General features: G+C 42.8%; 1 protein-coding gene across 1 annotated transcript in view; it reads right to left on the bottom strand.

Annotated features, from left to right (window-relative positions):
- Positions 1-20055, bottom strand: part of LOC140718597 (RNA-binding protein 4B-like) — a 39568-nt gene extending 19513 nt beyond the window's left edge. The window contains 2 exon segments of the mRNA XM_073032562.1: positions 19746-19826; positions 19828-20055. Of these exon segments, the coding sequence (XP_072888663.1) occupies positions 19746-19826; positions 19828-19851 (105 nt within the window). The 5' untranslated portion in view covers positions 19852-20055.
- Positions 20056-22354: the final 2299 nt, after the last annotated feature.

Raw genomic sequence — 22354 nt, 5'->3', positions numbered from 1 at the left:
AGGAAAGTTTACTGCATGATCAAAGACTTGCCTCATTCAATAGCTCCGTACAACACTAAACAGAGGCCTGGTGTGGATCCCCTTTCCACAGTAAACAAGAGCAACAAGGGTATTTAAGATCACAAGACATAAGAGCAGAATTAGGCCACTCAGCCCTTGGAGTCTACTCCGCCATTCCATCATGGCTGATTTATTATCCCTCTCAACCCCATTCTCCTGTCTTCTCCCCAGAACCTTCAACACTCTTAGCAATGAAGAACATTAGCATTAACCTCAACCTTAAATATACCCAACGCTTTGGCCTTTCCAAGCCATTTGTGGCAATGAATTTCACAAATTCACCATCCCCTGGCTGAAGGTATTCCTCCTCATCTGATCTAAATTGACATCTCTCTATACTAGGGCTGTGCCCTGATTCTGGAATCTCCCACTACAGGAAACATCCTCCAACAATCTCTTTGACCCCCTGCCATCAGGCAGAAGATACCATAGTATCTACCACCACCCAGGTCTCATCATGCATAAAGCATCAGTAGTGCTTTACTGTTTAATTTTTAACTTCTGATGCAACTGCACCTTATTAGTTGTTAATTTACTAGGGATATTATTATTTTGTGTGTTGTGTCTGATGCACTGTGTTGTGCACCTCGATCTGGAGGAAAGTTGTTGCATTTAACAGTATATCTGAGCATGGCTCAATGACAATAATCATGAACTTGAAAGTTCATCACATTAATTCCTGGGATGAAGATGGTTCATTTACAAAGTAAGCTACATATTCACTGGTGTTCAGAAGATTGAGATCCCATTAAAACACAAAATTCTGCTGAGGATTTAAAGACTGGCTGCTAAGAGATACTCTCATTAGAAAAAGCATCTAAAAATAGGGAGTATCTGGAACGAACAGGCAGTTTCAGAATAAGGAGTTATTCTTTCAAATTCAGAAATTTAATTTCCCAAAAATTCTAACTCTTTCAAATTCTCTGTGCCAGAAAATTGCGAAGGTAGAGTCATTGATTATAATCAAGGTGAACAATGACAAACATTTGATCTGCAAATGACAAGAGGTACAGATAGACAGCAAGAAAATGGCATTCAGGCAAAGATTAAATTGGCTATAATCTTACTGTAAGGCAGGGTAGACCAATCGGGTTGACTGGCCCCTGCCTAATTCTTCCAACCCATAAAGCCTGGATCCAGAAATTACTTGCCCACAGAAGGCAAAAAGTGGTTGTAGACGGATCATATTCTGCATGGAGGCCAGTGACCAGTGGTGTACCTCAGGGATCTGATCTGGGACCCTTAATCTTCGTGATTTTATAAATCACCTGGATGAGGAAGTGGAGGGATGGGTTAGTAAATTTACTGATGACACAAAGGTTGGGGGTGTTGTGGATAGTGGTGAGGGCTGTCAGAGGTTACAACAGGATGCAAAACTGGGCTGAGAAGTGGCAGATGGAGTTCAACCCAGACAAGTGTGAGGTGGTTCAGTTTGGTAGGTCAAAAATGATGGCAGAATATAGCATTAATGGCAAGACTCTTGGCAAGAGTGGAGGATCAGGGGGATCTTGGGGTCCAAATTCATAGGACACTCAAAGCTGCTAACTCTGTGGCCAAGAAGGCAAACGGTGCACTGGCCTTCATCAATCGTGGGATTGAGTTTAACAGCCAAGAGGTAAAGCTGCAGCTATATAGGACCCTGGTCAGACCCCACTTGGAGTACTGTGCTCAATTCTGGTCACCTCACTGCAGAAAGGAAGTGGAAACCACAGAGAGGGTGCACAGGAGATTTACAAGGATGTTGCCTGGATTGGGGAGCATGCCTTATGAGAATAGGTTGAGAGAACTCAACCTTTTCTCCTTGGAGCGATGGAGGATGAGAGGTGACCTGACAGAGATGTTCAAGATAATGAGAGGCACTGATCATGTGGATAGTCAAAAGCTTTTCCGCAGGGCTGAAATGGCTAGCGCGTGAGGGCATAGTTTTAAGGTGCTTAGAAGTAGGTACAGAGGAGATGTCAGGGGTAAGTTTTTTTTTAAAAAACGCAGAGAGTGGTGAGTGCGTGGAATGGGCAGTCGGTGGCGGTGGTGGAGGCAGAAACAATAGGGTATTTTAAGAAACTTTTGGATGGCTACACGGACCTTAGAAAATTATAGAGGGCTATGGGTAAAGCCTAGGTAGTTCTAAGGCAGTGACATGTTCAACACAGCTTTGTGGGCCGAAGGGCCTGCAGATTGGAAAATTTTTAAAGAAAAATTATTAGAATAGATCACTTGAACAAGTATGGACTGTTTCAAAAAATATTATCTGTCCAACTTTAAAAATAAAACTTTCCTATAAGGAAAACATTGCTTCCAAGGGTATTTGGTCAACTATACAATAGAGTAATTGTGAAGACTAAAAGGCATAGAATTAATGGGACTATAAACACATAGAAAGAAAAATAATAGGAGATAGTGGTACTGTACAAGCTTTTACTTCCAACACCACCCCCAGACGCAAGGAAGACATATTGTGTTCTCAGTGTTGGTGCATGAGTAATTTGTTTTCTTAAGATACAAATGATTTGGATTTTCAATTATAAGGCAAAATTTACAAAGCTCGGAGATATAATGATCTGTGAAGAAGACGGTATCAGACTTCAGGAGAAGATACAAACAGACTGATGGAACAGACAAACGTTACATTTCATCGTATAGATCTTAAAGGGCTCCAGGCTGTGAAAATGATTAAGGAAACACAGCATGAAAGATAATTTGTCTTCTTTTGTACACTGGCTGTTTGTCCCCCTTCATTATTTATTGTATTTCTTTACTTGCCTGTAAATGCCTGCAACAAAATAAAACTCAAGACAGTGGATGATGACACGTATATACTTTAAATCTTGAGATTCAAGATTGTTTATCGTCACTCCCTGTATGCTTTTTTTTTTGAGACTGGTGCTCCTGGCATGGATGATTTTTAGCCTCCTCCCTGATGGGAATGGAACATGAGTAGGGTGAATGGGATCCTTCATGATTTTAGTTTCCCTTTTCAGATAGATAGATAGATAGATACACACACACACACAAACTAGTGCCAGTGAGGCGTCAGGCAGTTTTGACTACAGAATATAGAGCTTTCTTGTCCTCTGTAGTAGCTTCCAACACCATGTAGTGATGCAGCTTCTCAGGATGCTCTCTACTGTGCATCTGTAGAATGACAAGAGTATGGATGGGCTTTGACCAGCTTTCTTCAGCCTCCTCAGAAAGTAGACACTTGGTAAGCCTTCCTGACTATGTAGGATGTGTTCTAGCATCATGACAGGTTGTGTGAGAAGTGCGCTCCCAGGAGTCTGAAACTGTTTGCAGTTTCCATTGCTGAACTACTAATGTAAATAAAAGGGGAGTGTGAGTGTTGCAAGTCTTCTGAAGTTGCTAACTATTGAGGAAGAGGTTATTTGGCTGGCATCAGGCCTCAAGCTCTTCCACCTCTTCTCACTGTTTATGATAAACCCCAGGTCTGTCATGTCATCGGCCAACTTGACAATGTGAATCCTCAGATGTTTGGCTGAGTAGGGGCTCAGCACACAGCTCTGGGGGACACGCATGTTGAGGATAATAGGGTAGGAGAAGCGATTATGAACCCTGATTATGTGATCTCTTCATTAGAAAGTCCAACACCCAGTCTGTTGGAGCTGACTTCACTTACTCGGACAGGTATGTCCCTATCTCACCAGGATAAGAGTCCTGCTGGCTACCCTCACCTGGTTTTAGCCCACGTGCCAAAGCAGTGGGTCACCACTGTTGCATATGAACAGCTATTTGGAGATACAGCTAACAGCCAAGTGTCTAGTGGGGATCAAAGATAACACATTCATGATGGTTGTTGATACCTCCAAGTACCTCATAGTTCTTTACTTGTTGAGTAGTTAAATCATTTTATTTTCACTTCTAGCCATTTCTGGCATTTCCAAGTCCAAATGTTTAAAATTGCAATGAGCAAAACAACTCTGCATTGTCTCGCTGCTCATTTCTGAACAACCATCAGTGACAAAATCACTGCTTTTTGAACACAAACACACGATCAATGCAATTTAAAAATAAGAACAGTATAGTGTCTGACAACCACATGATGGGCACACGACTAGAAAATGTTCAACAACAGTCTCCTGTCCCAATTAAACAAAGAGAATCCCCGCTACTTTCTCGATTAATTTCTGTCCCAAATAAGTGGCTGCCCCAATACAACAGGAATCTACTGTATATTTCTTATTGTAATTTATGGTCTATTTTATGTATCGCTGCTACAAAACAACAGATTTCATAACATACGCCATTGATGTAAACCTGACTCTAACTCTGTCCTTGCCTGGGTAGGAATTATTTCTCACATGACCTCTCAAAGTACTTCATCACAGGACATGTGACTATTACTGGGCGATAGTCCTTGAGGCAGCTCACTCTGTTCTTCCTGGGCACCGGTAGGACTTCCACCATTTTGAATCAGCTAGAAACCTCCAACTGCAGCAGTGAGAGACTGAAGATGTCCTTGAACACTCCAGCCAGGTAGTTGGCTCAGGTTTTCAGTGCTCAAGCTATTGGAAAGGATTCTGAGACAGGCTTGATTTGGTTTGGAAAGGCAATGGCTGATTAGGGAGAGTCAATATGGCTTTATGATTATTAAAATTAATTTGATTTTTTTTAAATATATATAAAAGGTTGATGAGGGCAAAACAGAAGATGCTGCCTACATGCCTTGAGCAAGTTCCTGAGAGGGAGGCCAGTTCAGATTGGAACACTCATGGAATCCAGGCTGAATAAGTAGTCTCTCAATTTTAAGAGACTCTTAGATAGGTACATGGAGCTTAGAAAAATAGAGGGCTATGCACTATGGAATGTGGTATGGCAGGATAATTCCAGGCAGTTTCTAGAGTAGGTTGCATGGTCGAAAACAACTATGTGGGCCGAAGAGACTGGAATGTACTGTAGATTACTATAAAAACTGGCTTGCTGGTAATGGAGGTTTGTTTTACAGATTGGAGAACTGTGACCTGCAGCATGTCACAGGGTTCACTGCTGGGCTCTTTGGTTGTCATGCAAATTAGTGATTTGAATTAGATCATGATTCGTATGTTTGTATCAAGATTAAGTTTGCAAATAACATTAAAATTAGTGATATGGTGGATAGTGAAGGATGCCTGAAGCTACAATAGGACTTTGATCAACTGGGAAAGTGATGCATGGGAATGAAAATGAAATTTTATATCATGCAAAGTGATGCATTTGGGAAGTTAAAACACGGGTGAGACAAACGTTTGGGCAAACTTTCTGTTACTGTGAATAGTTAAGTGAGTAGAAGATGAACTGATCTCCAAAAGTCATAAAGTGGAAGATGAAACCTTCTTTTCAACATTTTAAGCAAGATTAGTGCATTATTTTTGCTTTGTACAATTTTAGAGTGAAAAAAGGAAAGGAGCACCATGCAAAAGTTTGGGCACCCCAAGAGATTTGAGCTCTCAGATAACTTTAACCAAGATCTCAAACCTTAATTAGCTTGTTAGGACTATGGCTTGTTCAGTCATCGTTAGGAAAGGCAAATTTCAAAGCTTTATAAATACCCTGACTCCTCAAACCTTGTCCCAACAATCAGCAGCCATGGCCTCCTCTAAGCAGCTGCCTAGCACTCTGAAAATTAAAATAAATAATGCCCACAAAACAGAAGGCTATAAGAAGATAGCAAAGCATTTTCAGGTAGCTGTTTACTCAGTTCGTAATGTAATTAAGAAACGGCAGTTAACAGGAACGGTGGAGGTCAAGTTGAGGTCTGGAAGACCAAGAAAACTTTCCAAGAGAACTGCACAAGGGATTGCTAGAAAGGCAAATCAAAAACCCCGTTTGACTGCAAAAGACCTTCACGAAGATTTAGCAGTCTTTGGAGTGGTGGTGCACTGTTTTACTGTACAGCGACGCCTGCACAATTATGACCTTCATGGAAGAGTCATCAGAAGAAAACCTTTCCTATGTCCTCACCACAAAATTCAGCATCAGAAGTTTGCAAAGGAACATCTAAACAAGCCCGATGCATTTTGGAAACAAGTCCTGTGGACTGATGAAGTTAAAATAGAACTTTTTGGCCGCAATGAGCAAAGGTATGTTTGGAGAAAAAAGGGTGCAGAATTTCATGAAAAGAACACTTCTCCAACTGTTAAGCACGGAGGTGGATCGATCATGCTTTGGGCTTGTGTTGCAGCCAGTGGCACGGGAAACATTTCACTGGTAGGGGGAAGAGTAAACTCAATTAAATACCAGCAAACTCTGGAAGCAAACATCACACTGTCTGTACAAAAGCTTAAGATGAAAAGAGGATCGCTTCTACAACAGGATAATGATCCTAAACACACCTCAAAATCCATAATGGACTACCCCAAGAGGCACAAACTGAAGGTTTTACCATGACCCTCATAGTCCCCCGACCTAAACATCATCGAAAATCTGTGGATAGACCTCAAAAGAGCAGTGCATGCAAAACGGCCCAAGAATCTCACAGAATTTGGAGAAGAAAGTCTGAGAATCAGAACGGGAGTGTGGCAGGAGCAATTTTCATTTTTTCCTCCTCTCATCAGAGTTAAGAAAAGCGGGACAGTGCAGGCGTGTGACGTCGCAGTGAAGCGCGGAAGATTTAAAAGGAACACAGCTTTATACAGCGGGTAGAGGAGTGAGTCAGGAAAATAGTGAAGGCTTAAGGGCTTTGGCTCAACAGGCTTCGGTGGAAATGGGTGAGGCAAGGTAGGTTTAGTTATCAATTTTTCCTGTTACTTGAGGAAAGGGGGAATTATGAGTGTGAGGGCAGCTTGTTGTTCTCGGTGTCGGATGTGGGAGGTCCTGGAGTCTCCTAGCCTCCTGGACGTCCACATCTGCGCCAGATGCGCCGAGCTGCAGCTTCTAAGGGACTGTGTTAGGGAACTGGTGCTGTAGCTCAATGACCTTCGTCTGGTCAGGGAGAGTGAGGAGTTGATAGAGAGGAGTTCACACCGGGGCCACTGGAGACAGACAAGTGGGTCAGGGTTAGGAGAGGGAAGGGGAAGAGTCAGGTACTAGAGAGTACCCAAGTGGCTGTACCCCTTGACAATAAGTACTCCAGTCTGAGTACTGTTGGGGGGGGGGGGGGAACAGCCTACCTGGAGGAAGCAGTAGTGGCCATGCCTCCAGCACAGAGTCCAGCCCTGTAGCTCAGAAGGGTAGGGAAAGGAAGAGGAAGGCAGTAGTAATAGGGGATTTGACAGTTAGGGGGTCAGATAGGTGATTCTGTGGATGCGATCAGGAGACCCAGATGGTAGTTTGCCTCCCTGGTGCCAGGGTCCGGGATGTTTCTGATCACATCCAAGATATCCTGAAGTGGGAGGGTGAGGAGCCAGAGGTCGTGGTACATATAGGTACCAATGACATAGGTAGGAAAAGGGAAGAGGTCCTGAAAGAAGAATATAGGGAGTTGGGAAGAGAGTTGAGAAGGACTACAAAGTTAGTAATCTCCGGAATATTGCCTGTGCCACGTGACAGTGAGAGTAGGAATGGAATGAGGTGGAGGATAAATGTGTGGCTGACGGATTGGAGCAGGGGGCAGGGATTCAAGATTCTGGATCATTGGGACCTCTTTTGGGGCAGGTGTGACCTGTACAAAAAATAAGGATTGCACTTGAATCCTAGGACGACCAATATCCTGGCGGGGAGATTTACTAAGGCTACTGGAAAGACTTTTAAACTAGAATGGTTGGGGGGTGGGAATCAAATTGAAAAGACTAGGAGAGAGGAGGTTAGTTCACAAATAGAGAAAGCTAGTAGACCGTGTGTGAGGGAGGACAGGCAGGTGATAGAGAAGGGGCGCGCTCAGACTGAAAATGTAGGGGAGAGGAAGAAAAAGATAATAAAGTTGTTTGCACCATTAGGGATAAACAGAGTAAGAGGTGGAGAATTTCTTAAATGCATCTATTTTAATGCTAGGAGCATTGTAAGAAAGGATCAGCTTAAGAGTATGGATTGATACCTGGAAATATGATGTTGTAGCTATTAGTGAAACATGGTTGCAGGAAGGGTGTGATTGGCAACTAAATATTCCTGGATTTTGTTGCTTCAGATGTGATAGAATCAGAGGGGCAAAAGGGGAAGGTGTTGCATTGCTTGTCAGAGAAAATATTACAGCAGTGCTTTGGCAGGATAGATTAGAGGGCTTGTCTAGGGAGCATATTTGGGTGGAATTGAGGAATGGGAAAGGTGTAGTAACACTTATAGGGGTGTATTATAGACCACCTAATGGGGAGTGAGAATTAGAGGAGCAAATTTCTAAGGAGATAGCAGATATTTGTAGTAAGCAGAAGGTTGTGATTGTGGGAGATTTTAATTTTCCACACATAGACTGGGAAGCCCATTCTGTAAAAGGGCTGGATGGTTTGGAGTTTGTAAAATGTGTTTTTTGCAGCAATACATAGAGATACCAACTAGAGAAGGGGCAGTGTTGGATCTCCTGATAGGGAATGAGATAGGTCAGGTGACAGAGGTATGTACTGGGGAGCACTTTGGGTCCAGTGATCACAATGCCATTAGTTTCAATATAATTATGGAGAAGGATAGGACTGGACCCAGGGGTGAGATTTTTGATTGGAGAAAGGCTAACTTTGAGGCAATGCGAAAGGATTTAGAAGGAGTGGATCGGGACAAGTTGTTTTATGGGAAGGATGTAACAGAGAAATGGAGGTCATTTAAAGGTGAAATTTTGAGGGTACAGAATCTTTGTTTCTCTGAGGTTGAAAGGAAAGGTTAAAAGTTTGAGAGCCATGGTTTTCAAGGGATATTGGAAACTTATTTTGGAAAGAGAGAAAGATCTACAACAAATATAGGCAGCATGGAGTAAATGTGATGCACGAGGAATATAAAGAATGTAAAAAGAATCTTAAAAAAGAAATTAGAAAAGCTAAAAGAAGATGAGGTTGCTTTGGCAAGTAAGGTGAAAATAAATCCAAAGGGTTTCTACAGTTATATTAATAGCAAAAGGATAGTGAGGGATAAAATTGGTCCCTCAGAGAATCAGAGTGGACAGCTATGTGTGGAGCCAAAAGAGATGGGGGAGATTTTGAACAATTTCTTTTCTTCGGTATTCACTAAGGAGAAGGATATTGAATTGTGTAAGGTAAGGGAAACAAGTAGGGTGTTTATGGACACTATGATGATTAAAGAGAAGGAAGTACTGGCGCTTTAAAATAATATAAAAATGGATAAGTCTCTGGGTCCTAACAGGATATTCCATAGGACCTTGAGGGAAGTTAGTGTAGAAATAGCTGGGGCTCTGACAGAAATATTTCAAATGTCATTAGAAACAGGGATAGTGCTGGAGGATTGGTATATTGCTCATGTGGTTCCACAGTTTATAAAGGATTCTAAGAGTAAACCTAGCAATTGAAGTTTGAAGTCAGTGGTGGGTAAATTAATGGAAAGTATTCTTAGAGCTGGTATATATAATTATCTGGATAGACAGGGTCTGATTAGGAACAGTCAACATGGATTTGTGCATGGAAGGTCCTATTTGATGAATCTTATTGAATTTTTTGAACAGGTTACTAGGAATGTTGACGAGAGTAAAGCAGTGCATGTTGATTATATGGACTTCAGTAAGGCCTCTGATAAGGTTCCACACGGAAGGTTAGTTAGGAAGGTTCGATCGTTAGGTATTAATACTGAAGTAGTAAAATGGATTCAACAGTGGCTGGATGGGAGATGCCAGAAAGTAGTGGTGGATAACTGTTTGTCAGGTTGGAGGCTGGTGACTAGTGGTGTGCCTCAGGGATCTGTACTGGGTCCACTATTGTTAATCATATACATTAATGATCTGGATGACAGGGTGGTAAATTGGATTAGTAAGTATGCAGATGATACTAAGATGGGTGGCGTTGTGATAATGAAGTAGGTTTTCAAAGCTTGCAGAGAGATTTAGGCCAGTTAGAAGAGTGGGCTGAAAGATGGCAGATGGAGTTTAATGCTGATAAGTGTGAGATGCTTCATTTTGGTAGGGCTAATCCAAATAGGACATACATGGTAAATGGTAGGGCATTGAGGAATGCAGTAGAACAGAGTGATCTAGGAATAATGGTGCATAGTTCCCAGAAAGTGGAATCTCATGTGGATAGGGTGGTGAAGAAAGCTTTTGGTATGCTGGCCTTTATAAATCAAAGCATTGAGTATAGGAGTTGGGATGTAATGATAGATAGATAGATAGATACTTTATTCATCCCCATGGGGAAATTCAACTTTTTTTCCAATGTCCCATGCACTTGTTGTAGCAAAACTAATTACATACAATACTTAACTCAGTAAAAAATATGATATGCATCTAAATCACTATCTCAAAAAGCATTAATAATAGCTTTTAAAAAGTTCTTAAATCCTGGCGGTTGAATTGTAAAGCCTAATGGCATTGGGGAGTATTGACCTCTTCATCCTGTCTGAGGGGCATTGCATCGATAGTAACCTGTCGCTGAAACTGCTTCTCTGTCTCTGGATGGTGCTATGTAGAGGATGTTCAGTTTTCCATAATTGACCGTAGCCTACTCAGCGCCCTTCGCTCAGCTACCGATGTTAAACTCTCCAGTACTTTGCCCACGACAGAGCCCGCCTTCCTTACCAGCTTAAGAAGACGTGAGGCGTCCCTCTTCTTAATGCTTCCTCCCCAACACGCCACCACAAAGAAGAGGGCGCTCTCCACAACTGACCTATAGAACATCTTCAGCATCTCACTACAGACATTGAATGACGCCAACCTTCTAAGGAAGTACAGTCGACTCTGTGCCTTCCTGCACAAGGCATCTGTGTTGGCAGTCCAGTCTAGCTTCTCGTCTAACTGTACTCCCAGATACTTGTAGGTCTTAACCTGCTCCACACATTCTCCATTAATGATCACTGGCTCCATATGAGGCCTAGATCTCCTAAAGTCCACCACCATCTCCTTGTTAAAATTGTACAAGGCATTTGTGAGGCCAAATTTGGAGAATTGTGTACAGTTCTGGTCAGCGAATTATATGAAAGATGTCAACAAAATAGAGAGAGTACAGAGGAGATTTACTAGGATGTTACCTGGGTTTCAGCACCTAAGTTGCAGAGAAAGGTTGAACAAGTTAGGTCTTTATTCTTTAGAGCGTAGAAGGTTGAGGGGGGGCTTGATAGAGGTATTTAAAATCATGAGGGAGATAGATAGAGTTGACGTAGATAGGCTTTTTCCATTGAGAGTAGGGGAGATTCAAACAAGAGGACATGAGTTGAGAGTTAAGGGGCAAAAGTTTAGGGGTAACGCAAGGGGGAACTGTTTTACTCAGAAAGTGGTAGCTGTGTGGAACGAGCTTCCAGTAGAAGTGGTAGAGGCAGGTTTGATTTTGTCATTTAATAAGAAAATTGGATAGGTATGTGGACAGGAAAGGAATGGAGGGTTATGGGCTGAGTGCAGGTCGGTGGGACTAAGTAACAGTAAGCATTCAGCACGGACTAGAAGGACCGAGATGGCCTGTTTCCGTGCTGTAATTGTTACATGGTTATAACTAGAAGCCTTTTGCAAGGAAGAATGGGCGAAAATCCCCCAAACAAGAATTCAATGATTCTTAGCTGGCTACAGAAAGCATTTACAAGCTGTGATACTTGCAAAGGGCGTGTTACTAAGTACTGACCATGCAGGGTGCCCAAACTTTTGCTTCAGGCCCTTTTCCTTTCTTGTTATTTTGAAACCATAAAAGATGGAAATAAAAAAGTAATCTTGCTTAATATATTAAAGAAATGTGTCCTCTTTAACTTTATGCCTTTTGGAAATCAGGTCATCCTTTACTCGCTTAGCTATTCACAGTAACAGAAATTTTGACCGGGGTGCCCAAACTTTTGCATGCGACAGCATACTGTGAATGGCATGTTGCTGAATAGAGAGACCTTGTGGTTCAATCACAGTTCCCCAAGAGAACACAGGTGAACTTTTTGGTGTGAAAGGGATATGGCATGCTTGCCTTATCAGCTGTTGCACTGAATATGAAGACTCGGGATAGAACATAGAATAGTACAGCACAGTACAGGCCCTTCAGCCCACAATGTTGTGCTGACCCTCAAACCCTGCCTCCCATATAACCACCCACCTTAAATTCCTCCATATACCTGTCTAGTAGTTTCTTAAACTTCACTAGTGTATCTGCCTCCACCACTGACTCAGGCAGTGCATTCCACGCACCAACCACTCTGAGTGAAAAACCTTCCTCTAATATCCCTCTTGAACCTCCCTCCCCTTACCTTAAAGCCATGTCCTCTTGTACTGAGCAGTGGTGCCCTGGGGAACAGGCGCTGGCTGTCTACTCTGTCTATTCCTCTTAATACCTTGCACACCTCTATCATGTCTCCTCTCATCTTCCTCCTCTCCAAAGAGTAAAGCCCTAGCTCCCTTAATCTCTGATCATAATCCATACTCTCTAAACCAGGTAGCATCCTGGTACATCTCCTCTGTACCCTTTCCAATGCTTCCACATCCTTCCTATACTGAGGCGACCAGAACTGGACACAGTACTCCAAGTGTGGCCTAACTAGAGTTTTATACAGCTGCATCATTACATCGCGTCTCTTAAACTCTATCCCTCAACTTATGAAAGCTAACACCCCATAAGCTTTCTTAACTACCCTATCTACTTGTGAGGCAACTTTCAGGGATCTGTGGTCATGTACCCCCAGATCCCTCTGCTCCTCCACACTGCCAAGTATCCTGCCATTTACTTTGTACTCTGCCTTGGAGTTTGTCCTTCCAAAGAGAAGCAGTTTCAGCAACAGGTTACTATCGATGCAATGCTCCTCAGACAGGATGAAGAGGTCAATACTCCCCAATGCCATTAGGCTTTACAATTCTACCGCCAGGACTTAAGAACTTTTTAAAAGCTATTATTAATGCTTTTTGAGATAGTGATTTAGATGCATACCATATTTTTTTACTGAGTTAAGTATTGTATGTAATTAGTTTTGCTACAACAAGTGTATGGGACATTGGAAAAAAGTTGAATTTCCCCATGGGGATGAATAAAGTATCTATCTATCTATCAAAGTGTACCACCTCATACTTCTCTGGGTTGACAATCCTCTACACTATCTGCAACTTCACCAACCTTTGTGTCATCTGCCAACCCACCCTTCTACCCCCACATCCTGGTCATTAATAAAAATCACAAAAAGTGGAGGTCCCAGAACAGATCCTTGTGGAACACCACTAGTCACAACCTTCCAATCTCAATGTACTCCCTCCATCACGACCCTCTGCTTTCTGCAGGCAAGCCAATTCTGAATCCACCTGGCCAAAGTTCCCTGGATCCCATGCCTTTTGACTTTCTGAATAAGCCTACGTGTGGAACCTTGTCAAATGCCTTACTACAATCCATGTAGATCACATCCACTGCACTACCCTCATCTATATGCCTGGTCACCTTTTTCCTTATTAGGGAGAAAAAGAACCTGTGGTATGTCAAAATTACCGGGTGAGTCTTTGGGGTACTGCAAGTTTGTGTCTTCATTAATGCTTGCTGCATGCTTGTGTGTTCGGTGGAGGGCGCTGCTATTTTTTTGCTGTTGGGGGGGGGTGGGTCTTTAGGGTTCTAACATTTTAACAGTCAAACATTCTTTGGAAAACTCCTTTGTTTTTGTGGATGTTTGTGAAGAAAAAGAATTTCAGGATATATCTTGTATACATTTCTGACATTAAATGTGCCTATTGAAATAAACCACAGTATATGCGGAATTCTGGTCACAACACCATGGGAAGGTTGCAATTAAGCTACAAAGAATGCTGAAAAGATTATACCACAGTGTTAGGATGAAAAACAGCTTCTTCCCTCAGATCGTAAAGACTATCGAACTCCCTGCCAAGAGTTAGGTCTCATCACACATGAAAAACCTGTAGTTTCATAAAAGATGTTGCCCGCATTAGAGGGACTGAGTCACAAGAAGAGACTGCATAGACAGGGTCTGTTTTCTCTTGAGTGAAATAGGCTTGGAGGTAACATTATAGGTGTATAAATTTACGAGAGGCATGAAGATGGCACACAGCAGGGGTGTCTAGGCTAGATGGCACAGTTTACAGTGAGAGGGCAGATTTGAGCAGTAAATTTTTCATATGACAAGCAGTTGATATCTGGAATGAGCTACCAAAGTCGGAGTTGGAGGCAGGAATGAACAACATTTAACAGGCATTTATATAAATAGGTACTTATATGAGGAAAACATAGAATGATGTAGAATGAATGCACATAAGTGAAATCAGCCTATGTATGATGATTGGCATAAAGAGTGGGCCGAAGGGCTGTTTTAAAACTGTACAACTCTATGACCCTATAGGGAATGACTATGAATGGCTGAGAAACTAAAGATGGTGGTATGGTATTTTAATTTGAAAAACAAAGTTAATAAGATATAGGAACAGAATTAGGCCAATTGGTCCAATGAGTCTGCTCCGCCATTTCATCATAGCTGATCCACTTTCCCTCTCACCTCCAGTCACATTCACATCGCGTCCCTCCCCCCACCTCGTACGTCCCTACGTGCCAAGAATCTATCAAACTTTGCCTTAAATATGCATGAAGACCTGGCCTCCACAGCTGGCCTGTGGCAACAAATTCCACAGAATTCACCTCTGGCAAAATATTTTTTTCCTCATCTCTTTACTATTAAAAGGATGCCCCTCTATTCTGAGCGATCTCCTCTGGTCTTAGACTCTCCCACCATAGGAAAAATCCTCTCCACATCCACTACATCAAGGCCTTTCACTATTTGATAAGTATCAATTAGGTCACCCATAATTTTTCTGAATTCTAGTGAATCAAATACACTTCATTAAGGCCATAGACATAAGACATAGGAGCAGAATTAGACCACCTGGTCCATCGAGTCTGCTCCACCAATCAATCATGGCTGATTCTTTTTTCTATCTCCTCCTCAACCCCAGTTCCTGGTCTTCTCCCTGTAACCTCTGATGCCCACGTCCAATCAAGAAACTATCAATCTCTGCCTTAAATACACTCATCAACCTGGCCTCCATAGCTGCATGTGGCAACAAATTATGCAAATTTACCATCCTTTGGCTGAAAGAAATTTCTCCGCATCTGTTTTGAAAGGGGCATCTCTCTATCGAGGCAGAGTCCTCTTGTCCTAGACTCTCCCACATCCTTTCCACATGTACTCGGTCCTCGGCCTCTCACACTCTAAATGAACCCCCCACCACCATCCTTCTGAATTCCATCCAGTACAGACTCAGAGCCATCATACGTTCCTTATATAATCCTTTCATTCCTGGAATCATCCTTGTGAACCTCCTTCTGAACCCTCTCCAATGCGAGCACATTTTTTCCAAGACGAGGGTCCCAAAACTGTTCACAATCCGAAAGGTGAGGGCCTCACCAGTGGCCTTATAAAGCCTCAGCATCACATCCTCGCTCTGGTATTCTAGACCTCTTGAAATGAATGCCAACATGGCATTCCTCGACCACCGACTCAACCTGCAAGTTAACCTTCAGGGTGTTCTGCACAAGGACTCCCAAGTCCCTTTGCATCTCAGATTCCTGGATTTTCTCCCCATTTAGAAAATATGTCCACACCATTTATTTCTATTACCAAAGTACATGACCATGCATTTTCCAACATTGTACTTCATTTGCCACTTTCTCACGCATTCTCCTATCTGTCTTAAGTCCTTCTGCACCCTACCTGTTTCCTCAACACTGCCTGCCCCTCCACAATCTTCATATCATCTGCAAACTTGGCAACAAAGCCAAACAAGCCATTCGATCCTCGAATCAATTTCCTGAACTTTCTTTGAACCCTTTCCAGTTTCAAACATACTTTCTAAGGAGCCCAAAACGGCTCACAATACTGTACAAAGTCTCAACATTACATTACTTGCTTTTATTTCTAGTCCTCCTGAAATAAATGCTAACATCGCATTTGCCTTCCTCATCAGACTCAACTCCCAAGTCCCTTTGCTGGACTGAACTGCCAGGAGCAAAAATGAAGGCACATTTAATTTTTCCTATTCAAACAAAGCTGAAAATATTTCTCAATAGAAAACAAATTGCAGACATATGGGGAAAATGACACCTCCTGCTGCCTCAGAAAATAGCAACCAATATAATCAAAGACCCCTCCTACCAGTCAATCTTCTTCTCCACACTTCCATCACAGCTACTAGAATCAGAATACAGAATGAGGTTTATTATCACCAGCATGTATCATGAAATTTGATGGCTTAGCAGCAGCAGTTCAATACAACACATAATATAGAATAATGATACTGTAAATAGGTAAATCAATTACAGTGTAAGTATATTGAATAGATTACAATCAACGCAAAAACAGAAATATATTTAAAAAGTGAGGTAATGTTCACAAGTTCAATGTCCATTCTGCTGTTATAGGACTCTTGAATAAACCTTGTGCACAATAAAGATGAACTCTTGATCTTGTTGTAAGGTTTTCTATGTTCTGTGCCAGTCCTCACCAAGATAAGATGTGTGAGCATCCTTCAAGACCCTGGAAAAGCATCTTGGACCAGACAGGGTACCTGGCAAAGCACTAGAAACCTGTGCTTATCAACTGGCTGGAGTGATCTCTGAGATCTTTAACTTCTCACTTCAGCAGTCTGAGGTACCCACCTCCTTCAAGCAGGCTTCACTTACACCAGTGCCTAAAGAGAAAGTGGTAACCCTCTTCAAAGATTATTGTCCAGTCGCACTTCATCCATGGTGATGAATTGTTTTGAGAGGTTGGTGATGAAACATATCAACTACCACCTTGCAAAGTGACTTGGACCTGTTCTAAATTGCCTGCCAGCGCAACAGGTCTCCTGAAGATGCCTATCTCACTGGTTCTTCACTCAATTCTGGAACATCTGGACAGTGAAGATGCATACAACAGAATGCTCTTCATTGACTACTGCTCGGCCTTCAACATTACCATCCCTTCTAAACTAATCACTCAGCTCCAAGACCTAAGCCTCAATATCTCCTTGCACAATTAGATTCAGACATGTCTACTCTCCACCTGTCCTCCCACCACCCTGCCAGGGATAGGGTTCCTCTTGTCCTCATCTACACCCCACCAACCTTCGCATCCAGCACATAATTCTTCGTAATTTCTGCTATCTTCAACTGGATCCCACCACAAGGCACATCTTTCCCTCCACCCCCACTTTCTACTTCCCACAGGGATCGCTCCCTAGTTCATTCGTTCCTCCCCACTATTCTCCCCCCTGGCATTATCCTTGCAAGCAGAACAAGCTACAGCCTGCCCCTACCACCTGCCCCACCCCCTCCCTCCCTCAGTACCATTCAGGGCCCCAGTCTTTCCAGGTGAGGCGACACTTCACCTGTGAGCGCTGTTGGGGTCATATACTATATTCGGTGCTCCCAGTGTGGCCTCCTTTACATCAGTGAGACCTGACTTAGATCCAGAGCCCGTTTCACCAAGCATCTACACTCCATCTGCCAGAAGATGCAGGATCTCCCGGTGGCCACACCATTTAATTCCACTTTCCCATTCTGATATGTCAATCCATGACCTCCTCTATGTCCTGATGACGCCACACTTAGGTAGGGGGAACTAAACCTTATATTCTGTCTGGGAAGCCTCCAATCTGACAGCATTAACATTGATTTCTCAAACTTACGGTAATGTCCAGACCCCCCCCCCCCCCCAACCTTTTACCATTTCCCCATCCCCTTTTCTCTCTCACCTTATCTCCTTGCCTGCCCATCGCCTCCCTCCGGTGCTCCTCCCCCCTTTTCTTTCTTCCATGGTCTTCTTCCTCTATTATATTCCCCCAGTCTCCAGCTCTGTATCTCTTTTCACCAACCAACCTCCCAGCTCTTTACTTCACCCCTTCCCCTCCTAGTTTCACCTGTCACTTTGCATTTCTCCCCCTCCACCACCTTTTAAATCGACTTATCTTTTTCTCTCCAAGCCCTGCTGAAGGGTCTCGGCCCGAAATATCGACTTCCATAGATGCTGCCTGCCCTGCTGAGTTCCTTCAGCATTTTGTGTGTGTTGCTTTGATTTCCAGCATCTGCAGAATTTCTCTTGTTTGTGACTGGATCCTCAATTTCCTCATTTGCAGACTCCATTAGTTCGGGTTGGTAACAATAACTCTGATACAATCACCATCAACACAGATGCACTACAAGGCTGTGTGCTTCACTTCTGCTCTACTCGCTTTACACTCATAAATGTATGGCTAAGCACTGCTCTAAAGCCATGTTCAAGTTTGCTGATGACACCACTGTCATAATCCAAAAACAAAGCTGGTGACAAATCATATTGGGGGGGGGGGGGGGGATTGAAAATCTGACTGGGTGGTGCCACAACAACCTATTACGAAAAGTCAGCAAGACCAGCAAGCTGATTATTAACTTTAGGAGGGGGGAAACAAGAGGTCCATGAGCCAGTCCTCATCGGAGGAGCAAAGGTAGAGAAGGTCAGCAACATTAAATTTCTCAGTATATCTTTTCAAAGGATCTGTCTGAATCCAGCATGCAATTGCTACTGTATTACAAAGTAAGCACAGCAGTACCTTTACTTTCTTAAATGTTTGTGAAGATTTGGCATGTGATCTAAAACTTCAATAAACTTTCCAGATTTCATTATTTTTTAAAATTGAGATAGAGCATGGAACCAGGCCTTTCAAGCCACACCACTCAATCTCCCAACTTAATCCTAGTCTAATCACAAGACACTAACTGATGTGTCTTTGGACTGTGGGAGGAACCAGAACACCTGGGGAAACCCACATTCTCCTTATCCATGTGGGTCTCCGCCCGGGTGTGTTCTGGTTTCCTCCCGCAGTCCAAAGACATATCAGTTATTGGAATGTACAAATTCTTTATAATGTAAAGAGTTGTGCTAACCACGTTACTGTGCTGCCCCGTGTTCAGTGGAGTATATTAGCTGATTGCATCATGGCCTGATATGGAAACACCAATGCCCTTGAACGTAAAATCCTGCAAAAGTAGTGGATACAGCTCAGTCCATCACAGGAAAGCAGCATCTATCATCAAGGGCCCCCACCATCCAGAGCATGCTCTCCTTCGTCATGCTGCCATCAGGAAGATGGTACAGGAGCCTCAGGACCCACACAATCAGGTTCAAGTATTATTACCCCTCAACCATCAGGCTCTTGAACCAGAGAGGGTAACTTCACTCACCCCAACAGTGAACTGTTCCCACAATATTTTTATGGACTAATTTTCAAGGACTCTTTACCTCATGTTCTCTAATATTTAGTGCTTAAATGTTATTGTCACTTTCCTATTTTGTTTTTTATTTGTATTTACTGCAAAGGGCCCACAAGAAAATGACATGTACGAATGGCAAGCAAAATAAAGAATATCGTGTGTGTGTGACAAGAGTAGAGAGTAATTACTAATAGAGTCACGGGCTAGGAACTAGTTGGATTGCTCTTCGGTGGACTAAAATTTCCCCTTATTATGAATATATTGTTATTCTAAAATCCAAAAACTGCCACTCTTGCCCACGTTAGATACCCCAGTCCCAGTAAGCTGACCTCAAATACCACAGCTTCGCCTAAACTCTGAACTCTCAGGTTGACCCTAGCTGGCACTCCACAGGCCGTCACTCATTCTTCAGGCCCCACCGCTCGCCTCATGGCTCAATCCCACTCAAACTTGGGACCTTGCCCTCCGAAGGCCCGAATCCTCGCCCACCCCTACCTTGATAAGGTCGCAGTCGCTGACCACTCCGTACTTCTCAAAGAGGGCGCGGACCTCCTCAGCGGTGGTCGGCCGCGGTAGGGTTGCCCACGAAAATTTTCACCATTTTCCCTTTCTGTTCGCTTGCTTAAGGTGCAACAGCTGGGTTCCTAATCGATAAAGAAAAAACAAAAGGCAACGCAAGTTTAAAACAACAAACACCACACCGTACAACTCCAAAAAACACCTTCACACTTCACTCGAGAGAGGGGTAGCACAGAAATGGCGGCACACTTTCTCTCCACCCGAAATCTCGACACCGCCCCCCTCTGTTGTCAACGGCTCCTCTGATTAGTCGAAGTTCCTGTCATTAACTGTTCTAATGGTCGTTTGAAATTGATTGGCTGCAGCGTGCTCCGTCTTATTGTTTTGATTGGACAACGCGCTGGTCAATCATTGTGTCACACTCTCTCTCATGGAATGCTTTCCGCTGGGTTTTTCTCTGATCGAAACAGGACTGGTGCCGGAGCATGACAACAGGAAACAAACGGGGAATCCGCATTTTTTAAACATGCTTGGGCTTTGAATTTGGGTCTTTGGTGTAACTAGTCTTTTTTCCATTCAAAATCACATTTTACTTCTCCATCGGTCAGCGAAACTTGCGCATCATTCATAAGGAGCATGGGGCTGTATAAACGTGCTGTCTGTGTTTCACTCTGGACAAAGTTTGTAACAGGAATTTACGGGGACTGATCCATCGCTACTGGAGACGAGTTGTAAACAGAAAATTATGGATCTGGGACATCAATTCGGTGGACCATTTTAGCAAACAACAGTCTTACGCCACTCTCAGACAGGGATAGCGTACTTTGGGCTGAAGCACAGAATGGGAACTAAGAAAATGGCAAGGTGTTTTAAGACATTGAGTCCGATGTTGGGTCGCGGCCAGAAATGTCAGCTCGTTATTCCTTTCCATAGATTCTGCCTGACTTGTTGAGTTCCTCCAGTATTTTGTATGTGCTACTCTGGATTTCCAGTATTCACAGAATCTCTTGCGTTGAAGATTTTAAACAAATTGTTAGATCAAAGTACCTGAAAAATTATAGAAAAGTCGGTGACAGAGAAACGTAAAACTAACACCATCACACTGAGGATGAACAGATGTCGTGGGTTTTTAAAACAATCTTTCGAGGGTGTTTTGAGAGGTAAAGGGTAATTACATCTGCTTTCCAGATGTCATTATACAAGCAGCGATTTTTAAAAGAGTTACTGCACAGGATAAGCACTCACATCATGGGGATAAGGTATTAGCATGAGCAAAGGATTGTCCTAACCAACATAAAACCCTGAGGTTAAGTGGACCATTTTCATGTTGCCAAATTTTAGTGTCAGACATGCCAGTGTCCAGTGCTGGGTATACTATCTATGTTGGTCAATAAAGGTATGTATGTTGATTGATAGAGATACAGCGTGGAATAGGAGCCCTTCACTTTCAAGCCTTGCCATCCAGCAACCCCCAATTTAACCCAAGTCTAATCATGGGTCAAATTCAAATTACCAATTAACTACCAGTTGGTATATCTCTGGATGTTAGGAGGAAACCCAGAGCAGCTGGAGGAAACCACATATTGTATCTAGATTTGGTGACGATAATTGGAAACACACAAAGAAATGGAAGAAGATAGAGGAAGTTTACAGAATTTGACGGATGACATAATATGGGGAATTGTGAGCTCATCCACTTTGGAAGGAAGAATAGTAAGTCAGATATTAATATTATTTAAGGATAAATCTCAAGCTTGTAAATAGCATACATACATTGATAATAATAAATTTACTTTGAACATTGAACTTTGAAATGGAGAACGACAGCAGAAAGAGGGATCAGGATGTCTGGATGAAGGATAGTTAACATAGAAATAGAGCTAGTAAGTAGAAAGACAAAGGAAATGGAAAATAAAGGAAACAAAGTCTTGCAACAAATGTACAAAGGCCTTTTGAGATCAGACTGGGTGCACTGTGTACAGTTTTGATCTCTACATTTACAGATTGGTTCAGTAGGTAGATTTCTGGCATGAAGTGGTTGTACTCTGAGGAAAGTTTGTGTGCAGAAGAATGAGAGGTGAACTTTTTGAATTATAAAGGATTCCAAGATGATGGGACAAGATAGATGGTGAGAGGAGTTTTCTCAATGTCATGGGTGCAGTTGGTAGAAATCCACAACCCTGGGCCACAATTTCAGGATAAATTTATTAAGTTAAAAGTATACACAAGGAAATCTGCAGATGCTGGAAATTCAAACAACAACACACACAAAATGCTGGTAGAAACACAGCAGGCTAGACAGCATCTATAGGGAGAAGCGATGTCAACGTTTCGGGCTGAGACCCTTCGTCAGGACTAACCGAAAGGAAAGATAGTAAGAGATTTGAAAGTAGAGGGGGGAGGGGGAAATGCGAAATGATAGGAGAAGACCGGAGGGGGTGGGATGAAGCTAAGAGCTGGAAAGGTGATTGGCGAACGTGATACAGAGCTGGAGAAGGGGAAAGGATCATGGGACGGGAGGCCTCGGGAGAAAGAAAGGGGGAGGGGGAAGCACCAGAGGGAGATGGAGACCAGGGAAACAACTA

This window comes from Hemitrygon akajei, chromosome 2 (genome assembly GCF_048418815.1).
Source record: "Hemitrygon akajei chromosome 2, sHemAka1.3, whole genome shotgun sequence".
Lineage (NCBI taxonomy): Eukaryota > Metazoa > Chordata > Chondrichthyes > Myliobatiformes > Dasyatidae > Hemitrygon > Hemitrygon akajei.
This window is presented reverse-complemented; position numbering and strand designations above follow the sequence as displayed.